Genomic DNA, 11,687 nt, shown 5'->3' with positions numbered 1-11,687 from the left:
TACATCCAGAATACAGTGATCCGTGGTGATTCAATGGCCTATATAGGACCAGTATGGCAAGCACTTTCTCTCCATAGGGCGTTTTATTAACGTGGTGGGGAGTTTAAAGACACAATATTTTCCAATTAAATGAAATGTCAAAACTGCAATATGTACACTACATCACCAAAAGTATGTGGACACCTGTTCATCGAACAACTCATTCCAAAATCATGGGTATTAATATAGAGTTGGTCCCCCCTTTGCTGCTATAACAGCCTCCACTATTCTGGGAATGCTTTCCACTAGATGTTGGAACTTGCTTCCATTCAGCCACAAGAGCATTAGTGAGGTTGGGCACTGATGTTTGGCGATTAGGCCGGGCTCGCATACGGCGCTCCAAATCATCCCAAAGGTATTCGATGGGGTTGAGGTCAGGGCTCTGTACAAGCCAGTAAAGTTCCTCCACACTGATCTCAACAGTGGGGCATTGTCATGCTGAAACAGGAAAGGGCCTTCCCCAAACTGTTGCCACAAAGTTGGAAGCACAAAATCGTCTATAATATCATTGTATGCTTAAGCTTTTTCTTCACTGGAACTAAGGATTCTAGCTAGAACCATGAAAAACAGCCACAGACCATTATTCCTCTGCCACCAAACTTTACAGTTGGTACTATGCATTGGGGCAGGTAGCGTTCTCCTGGTATCCGCCAAACCCAGATTTGTCCGTCGTTGCTTAGCATTGCGTATCTTAGGCTTGTGTGCAGCTGCTCGGCCATGGAAACCCATTTCATGAAGCTCCCGACAAATAGTCAGCTATTGTCAGCTATTATTGTGCTGACGTTGCTTCCAGAGAAGGTTTGGAACTTGGTAGTGAGTGTTGCAAACGAGGACAGACAATTTTTGCACGCTACGCACTTCAGCACTCGGCTGTCACGTTCTGTGAGCTTGTGTGGCCTACCACTTAGCGGCTGAGCCATTGTTGGTCCTAGACGTTTCCACTTCACAATAACAGCACTTACAGTTGACCAGGGCAGCTCTAGCAGGGCAGAAACATGACGAACTGACTGGTTGGAAAGATGGCATCCTATGATGGTGCCACATTGAAAGTAACTGAGCTCTTCAGTAAGGCCCTTCTACTGCCAATGTTTGTCTATGGAGATCGCATGCACACAGATCGCATTTACACCTGTCAGCAACGGGTGCGGCTGAAATATCCGAATCTACTAAATTGAAGGATTGTCCACATACTTTTGTATATATTGTGTATTTGTGTGGGCCATGTAGCTGGACATATGACATTTAGAAAATCAACCTGACGAGGTACTCCAAATTAAATTTCAAGCCAACATCAAATATAGTTTTTGGTCAATCAAATCAAATTTCAAATCAAATCAAATGTATTTATATAGCCCCTCGTACATCAGCTGATATCTCAAAGTGCTGTACAGAAACCCAGCCTAAAACCCCAAACAGCAAGCAATGCAGGTGTTGAAGCACGTTGGCTAGGAAAAACTCCCTAGAAAGGCCAAAACCTAGGAAGAGGTCAGTTTGCCTCAAGTTTATTTCTTGCTATTTTCTGAAATGAAGATTGGGAAGAAAGTATTGCATTCTGTTCTGATGAGGGTTCCCTTTGGAAGGAGTTCAATTTGGATCATCTCTCAATCTAACAAATCCTAGACGGATAGCAGGCTAGTTGTTGAAATGTGTCGAAGTGCCCTGAAACACTGAGGGAAATGGTCAACATCAAAGTATTCAATAAGAAAGTATATAATCATCATCTACACAAACACAAATATATATTCATATGTATATACAGTACATTCAGAAAGTATTCAGAACTTCCCTTTTTTCTACATTTTATGTTACAGCCTTATTCTAAAATGAATTAAATCATTTTCTTTCTCATCAATCTACTCACAATACCCCATAATGACAAAGCAAAAACAGTTGGACATTTTAGCACAATTTAAAAAATAAATAAAGAATATTACATTTACATAAGTATTCAGACCCTTTAATCAGCACCTTGTTGAAGCACCTTTGGCAGCGATTACAGCCTCGAGTCTTCTTGGGTATGACGCTACAAGCTTGGCACACCTGTATTTTGGGAGTTTCTCCCATTCTTCTATGCAGATCCTCTCAAGCCCTGTCAGGTTGGATGGGGAGCGTTGCCGCACAGCTATTTTTAGGTCTCTCCAGAGATTTTCGATCGGGTTCAAGTCCGGGCTCTGGCTGGGCCTCTCAGGACATTCAGAGACTTGTCCCGAAGCCACTGCTGCATTGTCTTGGCTGTGTGCTTAGTGTTGTTGTCCTGTTGGAAGGTGAACCTTTTCCCCAGCTCTGGAGCAGGTTTTCATCAAGGATCTCTCTGTACTTTGCTCTGTTCATATTTCCTTCAACTAGTCTCCCAGCCCATGCCGTTGAAAAACATCCCCACAGCATAATGCTGCCACCACCATGCTTTCACCATAGGGATGGTGCCAGGTTTCCTCCAGACGTGACGCTTGGCATTCAGGCCAAAGAGTTCAATCTTGGTTTCATCAGACCAGACAATCTTGTTTCTCATGATCTGAGAGTCCTTTAGGTGCCTTTTGGTAAACTCCAAGCGGGCTGTCATGTCTTTTAGTGAGGAGTGGCTTCCTTCTGGCCACTCTACCATAAAGGCCTGATTGGTGGAGTGCTGCAGAGATGGTTGTCCTTTTGGAAAGTTCTCCCATTTCCACAGAGGAACTCTGGAGCTCTGTCAGAGTAACCATCGGGCTCTTGGTCACCTCCTTGAACAAGGCCCTTCTCCACCGATTGCTCAGTTTGGCCTAGCGGCCACATGTAGGAGGAGTCTTGGGGGTTCCCAACTTCTTCCATTTAAGAATGACGGAGGCCACTGTGTTTTTGTGGACCTTCGATGCTGTAGACATTTTTTGCTACCCTTTTCCAGATCTGTGCATCGACACAATCCTGTCTCGGTGCTCTATGAACAATTCGTCCAACCTCATGGCTTGGTTTTTTACTCTGACATGCACTGTCAACTGTGGGACCTTATATAGACAAGTGTGCCTTTCCAAATCATGTCCAATCAATTGAATTGACCACAGGTGGACTCCAGTCAAGTTGTAGGATCATCTCAAGGATGATCAATGGAAACAAGATGCACCTGAGCTCAATTTCGAGTCTCATAGCAAAGGGTTTGAATACTTAGGTTAATAAAATACAAATATTTCTGATATTTTATTTATTTTTTAAAATACATTTGCAACATTTTCTAGAAATCGGTTTTTGCTTTAATCATGGGCTATTGTGTGTAGATTGGTGAGGATTCCATTTTGGAATAAGGCTGTAACGTAACAAAATGTGGAAAAGGGGAAGGGGTCTGAATACTTTCCGAATGCACTGTATCTTTTATTAATATGGCTGTATGTATTGAATGACTTCAGTAAGGAATAAAACACATTGGATTTGAAAGGAGCTAGAGCAGTAATAATAGATTCAGCTGTTCCCTATTGTTTTAAGGCTCTCTTCGTGAGAATCGGCTGTTTGCTGTCATTCACTTCTACTGACGGAAGCACCCTGCTGGCATCAAGTATTCCGAAAATACAAAAGGGGCTAAACGCACATGGACTTTCTTTCCCCCTCTCCAAAATGACTTTTACATGTTCACAAGTTACCAATTATTAAGTCCACTTCCCAACAACATGTGTAATAGACAGAGTTCCCTTCAGGAAAAGTTGTGAACAGATATTTCACTATTTGGGGCTTTTTTCATGTTCTAATGTTTTGATTCATTACTTTTTGGATGTCAACCATTACTGACCACATTGTTATTCTTTGTCAATCTACAGGATCTGTTTTCAAGGATTGCCCCTGTCATATTTGAACAACCAACCACTGAAATAACCCCTTCCAATTCCTGTCATATTTTAACAACCAACCACTGAAATAACCCCTTCCAATCTCATAGATATATGTATTGCATCTCAATTAAGTTAAAAAAAAGAAAAATCATCAAAAATATTTTGTCATAAAAAATTAAAAAATCAAACCTTAGCATATCTAAAGGGATAACATTATACAACAGTGTTTGCCTTGAGTCAAGTCATTTCAGCAAAAATGACTCCCTGTATTGTTCAACCTTGCATCCTAAAACAGTTGATCCTTGCCAGTCTGATTTGCGATCGTGACCCACCACCTTTATAATGCACGCTGTATAGACACAGCGACACATTTCATGTTTACACTAGACATAGTGCTATATACACATATTATATATACACATATTCTATCATATATACACATATTATATCATATATATTGTATTGTGTAAACCTGCACATTCTCTCACTGTTTAGTAGTATACATACTAAGCACAAATACTCTGTCAGCTTTTTTTCTTTTGATTAGTAAGGGGTTTTTCAGATGACAACTGATTTCTCAATCCATATGTATAGCACTAAATTTACATTTTTTAAAATTCAGTACACCTTCTAGGGTAAGCCAAGAAGGCATATCCTGATAGGATACTCTCTAATATAAGGCGTCTTTGTACTTAGTGTGCGCTCTAATAAAGTGGAAGGAGAATTCAGTGATGTAAACATTCAGCTTCATGTGGTAAAGAGGAGGAGATTAGATAAATGTGGGGTAGAGAGAGACAGGGATGAAACCTTAGAAAAAAAGGAAAGGGGGTTTGCCAAGGCTGGGGCAGCACGAGGCCCCATGCCCACACACAGAAAGGCTGCACAGTATTGAGGGACCAGAGGACAGGGGGACCTGGTCCTTTAAGAAAACAAGAAAAAGAGGGGGAGAGAAGAGGTCTTCAGTCTCCCAGCACACCAGAGGGCCGTAGGTCCCCCTGGGATCCCCAGCGATGGCAGCGCTCACCCAAACACGAGACACAGACAGAAGACTCACTCAGGTACACATTGGATACACGGTCGAGACTGACTCTAAAAACTGACACACAATCTATTTTGAGTTTTTAGCCACGAGGCGAGAAGTGGGAGATTTAGCGGGGAAACCAAGCTGACCTCCTTCACCTATCAGAGAGCTTGGGAGAAGTAAACAAGTGTTTCAGAGTAGAAGGAAGATAGAGAGTAAAAAGTGGGAGAGAGAACCCGAGAAGAAGAGGGAAGGAGAGGGAAGAGGGGAGGAGAGGGAAGGAGAGAGAAGGAGAGGGAAGAGGGAAGGAGTGGGAAGAGGGAAAGAGAGGGAAGAGGGAAGTAGAGTGAAGAGGGAAGTAGAGGGAAGAGGGAAAGAGAGGGAAGAGGGAAGGAGAGGGAAGTAGAGGGAAGTAGAGGGAAGAGGGAAAGAGAGGGAAGTAGAGGGAAGTAGAGGGAAAGAGAGGGAATAGGGAAGGAGAGGGAAGTAGAGGGAAGAGGGAAAGAGAGGGAAAGAGAGGGAATAGGGAAGGAGAGGGAAGTAGAGGGAAGGGGGAAAGAGAGGGAAAGAGAGGGAATAGGGAAGGAGAGGGAAGTAGAGGGAAGAGGGAAAGAGAGGGAATAGGGAAGGAGAGGGAAGTAGAGGGAAGTAGAGGGAAGAGGGAAAGAGAGGGAAAGAGAGGGAAGGAGAGGGAAGTAGAGGGAAGAGGGAAGTAGAGGGAAGAGGGAAGGAGAGGGAAGAGGGAAAGAGAGGGAATAGGGAAGAGGGAAAGGGGGAAGTAGAATAGGGAAGAGGGGAAGAGAGGGAAAGAGAGGGAATAGGGAAGGAGAGGGAAGTAGAGGAAAGACGGAAGTAGATGGAAGAGGGAAAGAGAGGGAAGAGGGAAAGAGAGGGAAGGAGAGGGAAAGAGACGGAAAGAGAGGAAAGAGGGAAGGAGAGCGAAGGAGAGGAAAGAGGGAAGGAGAGGAAAGAGGGAAGGAGAGGAAAGAGGGAAGGAGAGGAAAGAGACGGAAAGAGAGAGAAGGGGGAAGGAGAGGGAAAGAGGGGAAGGAGAGGGAAGAGGGAAGGAGAGGGAAGCGGGAAGGAGAGGGAAAGAGAGGGAAGAGGGAAGGAGAGGGAAGAGGGAAGGAGAGGGAAGGGAGAGGGAAAAGGGAAGGAGAGGGAAGAGGGAAGGAGAGGGAATAGGGAAGGAGAGGGAAGGAGAGCAAATGGGGTTGACGTGCTTGACTGATGTAGTACCATCCATACCTCTGGGAAATTTCAACAAACTTCAACAGGGTTGATATCCCACCACCCCTCTCTCTCAGGTGTTAATGGTAGTATTACCTCTACCATCATCAGATACAGAGGTAGTTCCCCTGTACGGTGAGCCTCGGACTCGCTCTCCCTCAGCTACACTGCTGGCTGCATCACAAAAGACACAGGCTGCATTAGAGCTCTATTAAAGAATACAGAGGCTTGGATTCATATAATAACAATAATCCTAATAATAATCATTTGGATTCAGGCAGGGGCTCTACATTCAGATCATTCAGGTGTACATTCCATTACTAAAGTTTAGGGTATATCTGGAACTTGTAGTAAATGTCTGATTCTACTCTGTGCTTGAATAAGTTGACTTACTGACTGAGTCACATGTTCCAACAGTACAAAGATGGATTTTGTGATTTTCTTCAGAGAGTGAGTGAGTTTTCATAGGGTAAATATGCCTTGAACTTTACTTCATGACATAATATCATTGGTTGTCATAACCCCATTTATGTGTTGGCAGGATAGGAAGTGACTGCCATCCTAGATTAGTGTTAGCACAGTGTTTCCCAAACTCGATCCTGGTCCCCCCTGGGTGCACGTTTTGGGTTTTGCCCTAGCACTACACAGATAATTCAAATAATCAAAGCTTGAGGATGAGTTGGTTATTTGGATCAGCTGTGTGGTGCTAGGGGCAAAAAACTAGATGTGTACCCAGGGGGGGCCCAGGACCGAGTTTGGAAAACGCTGTGTTAGCAGGTTGTCTATCTCTTCAGCAGTGGGAACCTTCAGAGTAAAGCAGGCAGAGTAGGGGGAACAAGTCGAGAGAAGAAACAGTATTACCTCGTTAAGAGTGCATAGATTAAATTAAGGAAGCACTAAAATGACATAAAACAAGATTTTTTTCTTTTCATTTTCGATTTGTAAACTCTTTTAAGTTATTAAAATTATTTTTCTGCTATTGTATTTTCTGTCATAACACACATAGTTTTAACATCCACAAGTTTGCTAATATAGAGCAGGCTGGTTATATACTGTAGGACGTAACGACCAATACAGCTGAGCTTGCAGTTGCACCAGTAGTGACCAAGGGGGTACAAAAGAACGACACACACGCAGACACACACACACCACAATGACCAACGGAGGGAGAAACATTTGCTACAAAGGTCTCGCCCGCCTGCACGCCCACTCCCAATGGTGCGAGAACGAGTCACGAATAAGTCATGAACACAGACAGGAAGCAGCTTTTGTGTTCAGAGAGTTTCTATGTTGTTTGGTTGCTTTTCCCTCCATCCCTCCAACCCCCGCTAGCTTCCTCGGTAGTATCCTCAGTCAAAAGAGACAAGGTCTGTTTCTTATTCCAATGTTAAAAATGTAAACATGACGAGGTGCCTTGGTTGAGGTACTGAGGCAAGTCTGGGGGTTCTAAGGCGAGGCCAGCCGAGTCCCCGTCAGCGATGCAGGCTCTTCTGGGCCTCCTTCAGCAGGGTGTCAAAGTCCAGGGCGTCATACTTGCTCTTTACTGGCCCTGGTCCCGCTTCGTCTGGACAGAAAAAGCTCTGTTAGAACAGGCATCATGGCTACATCCAACTCCATTACATCAATGTTACAGAGAGAGAGAAATAGATACTACACATGAAGTATCTTAGCACTGCCAACAGTTCACACTCCTTAACATTTTACATTCATGTTGTGACTGTATCTCTGCATACCCAGATCAATGTATCTCTTCCTGCTGAGCCTGTGCATGCCACCCCCTCTGTTCTGGAAGAGCGGCTCTCGTCTGTGCTTCTGGATCTGCTGGCCACTGGGCGCTTGACGAAACTTGATGACTCCACAGCGCTCCCTATGGGCACACACACACAAAGACAGAAAGATGCGTTTCAGGCAGACAGGCCAGGCAGGCAGACAGGCCAGGCAGGCAGATAGGCAGACAGGCCAGGCAGACAGGCAGATAAAAAGGACCTACTCGTTTTTGGTGATGACTTTGCAGTCCTCTGGGTCGCCAAAGGCCTCGAAGCGTTTGCGCAGCATAATTTGTGTGACGCTGCTCGGCAGGTTGTGAATGTAGAACACTTGGCAGTTGTCCTAGGCAACGACACCATGGTAACCGTCAGAACAAGACATTTGCTGCAGTGGCAAAGCACGCCTACTTCACACATACACTACTGTTCAAAAACTTGGGGTGCACATTTTAGAGTGGCCTTTTATTGTCCCCAAAATAAGGTAGACCTGTGCAATGATCATGCTGTTTAATCAGCTTCTTGCTATGCCACATATAGATTATCTTGGAAAAGGAGAAATGCTCACTAACAGGGATGTAAACACATTTGAGCACAACATTTTAGAGAAATAAGCTTTTTGTGTGTATGGGACATTTCTGAGATCTTTTATTTCAGCTCATGAAAAACATGGGACCAACACTTGACATGTTGCATTTACATGTTTATTCAGTGTACATAACAGGGTTGTATGACTTTGTCAAAACTCATAATGGAATAACTGATGTTACCTCGTCAATTTGAATCCCAGACTTGGAGATGTTGTTCTCCTGCTTGTCTCCGTGGCACGTCTCAGAGTTCTGGCAGCTGAGGAGGGAGAGACACAAGGCAGAGATATTAGACAGGAGCGAATGGAAGAACCCGAGTCACATAACAATGAGAAGAGCCACAGGACTCCTGGCTGACTGCTAATCAGAATGATCAGGGACTCTTTACACGACACTATTTTGATGACTCAAACTAGGTAAAGAGTCTGATCTAGATTCAAATCTCTCTTTAAAGGCCCAGTGCAGTCAAACACTTTATTTTCCTGTGTTTTATATATATTTCCACACTATGAGGTTGTAATAATACTGTGAAAGTGGTGATAATGCCCTTTTAGAGTAAGAGCTGTTTGAAAAGACCGCCTGAAATTTCAGCCTGTTTTGATGGGATGGAGTTTTGGCCTGCCTGGTGACATCACCAGGCGGTAAAATAGTTTATAGACCAATAAGAAACAGAGTTCCAAACCTATCTGCCAATAACAGATCGCTTTCAGTTTTCCCCTCCCCACTACTAGTAATTATTGCTTGAGAAATTGTTCTTTGCTAAGAAGCTATTTTCGTTTATTTTTTACAATTTTAATTGAAAATAATCACAGTAAGACTCTTAATTGTTACCCAGAAATGATTTGATATTGAGGCAAAGCAGATGCAATGGACGTTTAAGAGATGTCTCCCACACTACCTCCAGAGGTAGACATCTACCACATGCGTGTCCCACATGTCCCTGCAGGAATAACCTTAATACCAGTAGACAGCATTTTTACTGTTAGCCAAATTGAAAATTAAAGGCTTAAAATATCCTCACATTTGTGAATCATTGCATTAATCAAGTGTGCAACACTATGTGCAATATGGTTGATATGAGAACCTCCTGTATAGTTTGAATTGCTATTCCTATTTGGTTTGTCTATATACTACGGTATTTACGGTATGCTAATAGATACACACACACACACACACACGAGGCAGGAATGTGGCTTGGGCCACACCACATCCAAGACTAGTGTAAGCAGAAAAGTTGCAAATCTGATATTGAAGAGAGATAGATCTCACTAGACATATTTTACTAATGTAAATCCTTATATCTTTGGCTTATATTCTCACCTGATGTCAGGCTTACTGCTAGGGGAGTGGGGCTGGCAGAAGCTGGAGTGGAGGATGGGGGAGGGAGAGCGGGGGCAGAGGGAGGAGCGCTCCCCCTCTTCATCTGACTTGTGGGGTGATATAGCATGGGGCGATCCTGATTGGTGTGATGCCGCGGTCGCCCTCCGTCCGTCCCCCTTGCTGTCAGCCCTGGTACCGTTACTCAGGTACTCTGGTACCTTGGAGAAGAGTTTGTCTTCACGCTGATGTCCATGCATCTCGCCCCCCAGCGCCTTTTCCCCCTTAGGCTCTGGCCCTTCAGAAGAAGAGCGTCCGAACAGAGAGTGGGACAGCATGGCGGCGGTTCTCTTCCGACGCTCCCCCAGGCTCAGCAGGCAGTAGTCGTGGTCTCCGAACGTCTGGTGGACTTTGGGATCTGCATCGCTGGCCTGGCCCATCTTGCGGAGCTGAGCGTAGAGTTCGGTCTGCTCGGGGAACTTGCGGGAGTTGGCCCGGGAGAGCCAAGAACCCTTCGGGGGGGACTCTCCTTTCCCCTCAGGCTTGAACAGCTCGTCCTCCACAGGCTTGTGAGGGGGGGTGGTGGGAGGGGTGAGGCCTGAAAACACACGCCACTCTCATAAGTCATGTGGTTTCAAACAGCTCTGATGGGTTAACATCAGAGAAACATCAACAATTCACAGACAGTGAATGTTAATGATCAACTGTTACTGGTTGTACTATCTGTTACTGAACTGACTGTCTGATTATGACAGCGACATTGCAGAATAGCTGTCTTTCAATGGCTTTCCTAATAGAACAAATTGCTTTGATGCTGTTACATCGTAAACATTACAGTAACACAGCATCTTTGTTATGGCACAAGGCAGGCACACAATCTCCTTTTGACCCGAATATTTGACTTTCAATTGTTAAATGGATTATGAGGACGATATCAGTGGCAGTCACTGCATTGTAATATCTGTTTTCTCTGCTACCCAAGTAGCTATGGAAGCAAATTACATTTACCCAAGATGACATTTACCCAGGAATAGAGTGAAGTCATGCTCTTTCCAACACAATACAAATACATTTCCCCTCTCCTCTACCACTCTACTACTAAGCTGTTAGCCACACTATCTCTATAGTACATTATGTTACAGTACATATCTACAGTACATTATGTTACAGTACTATATCTACAGTCTACAGTACATTATGTTACAGTACTATATCTACAGTCTACAGTACATTATGTTACAGTACTATATCCACAGTACATTGTGTTACAGTACTATATGTACAGTCTACAGTACATTATGTTACAGTACTATATCTATACCAGATACACTGGTCTATAGTACATTATGTAACTGTACTATATCTACAGTACATTATGTTACAGTACTATATCTACACTAGATACACTGGTCTACAGTACATTATGTTATAGTACTATATCTACACCAGATACACTGGTCTACAGTACATTATGTTACAGTACTATATCTATACCAGATACACTGGTCTATAGTACATTATGTAACTGTACTATATCTACAGTACATTATGTTACAGTACTATATCTACACTAGATACACTGGTCTACAGTACATTACGTTACAGTACTATATCTACACCAGATACACTGGTCTACAGTACATTATGTTACAGTACTATATCTACACTAGATACACTGGTCTACAGTACATTACGTTACAGTACTATATCTACACCAGATACACTGGTCTACAGTACATTATGTTACAGTACTATATCTACACTAGATACACTGGTCTACAGTACATTACGTTACAGTACTATATCTACACCAGATACACTGGTCTACAGTACATTATGTTACAGTACTATATCTACACTAGATACACTGGTCTACAGTACATTACGTTACAGTACTATATCTACACCAGATACACTGGTCTACAGTACATTATGTTAC

At 43.5% G+C, this 11,687-nt stretch overlaps 1 protein-coding gene across 1 annotated transcript in view; it reads right to left on the bottom strand.

Annotated features, from left to right (window-relative positions):
- Nucleotides 1-5,637: 5,637 nt before the first annotated feature.
- LOC115129143 (peroxisome proliferator-activated receptor gamma coactivator 1-beta-like) overlaps nt 5,638-11,687 on the bottom strand; it is a 108,995-nt gene continuing 102,945 nt past the window's right edge. The window contains exons 8-12 of the mRNA XM_065018508.1: nt 9,752-10,346; nt 8,615-8,690; nt 8,072-8,190; nt 7,815-7,948; nt 5,638-7,645 (exon numbers count right to left, since the gene is read on the bottom strand). Of these exons, the coding sequence (XP_064874580.1) occupies nt 7,554-7,645; nt 7,815-7,948; nt 8,072-8,190; nt 8,615-8,690; nt 9,752-10,346 (1,016 nt within the window). The 3' untranslated portion in view covers nt 5,638-7,553. The remainder of the gene's footprint in view (nt 7,646-7,814; nt 7,949-8,071; nt 8,191-8,614; nt 8,691-9,751; nt 10,347-11,687) is intronic.

The sequence above is a fragment of the Oncorhynchus nerka genome, linkage group LG5, assembly GCF_034236695.1.
Source record: "Oncorhynchus nerka isolate Pitt River linkage group LG5, Oner_Uvic_2.0, whole genome shotgun sequence".
NCBI lineage: Eukaryota > Metazoa > Chordata > Actinopteri > Salmoniformes > Salmonidae > Oncorhynchus > Oncorhynchus nerka.
Note: the sequence above shows the minus strand (reverse complement) of the source record. Positions and strands in the feature narration are given on the sequence as shown.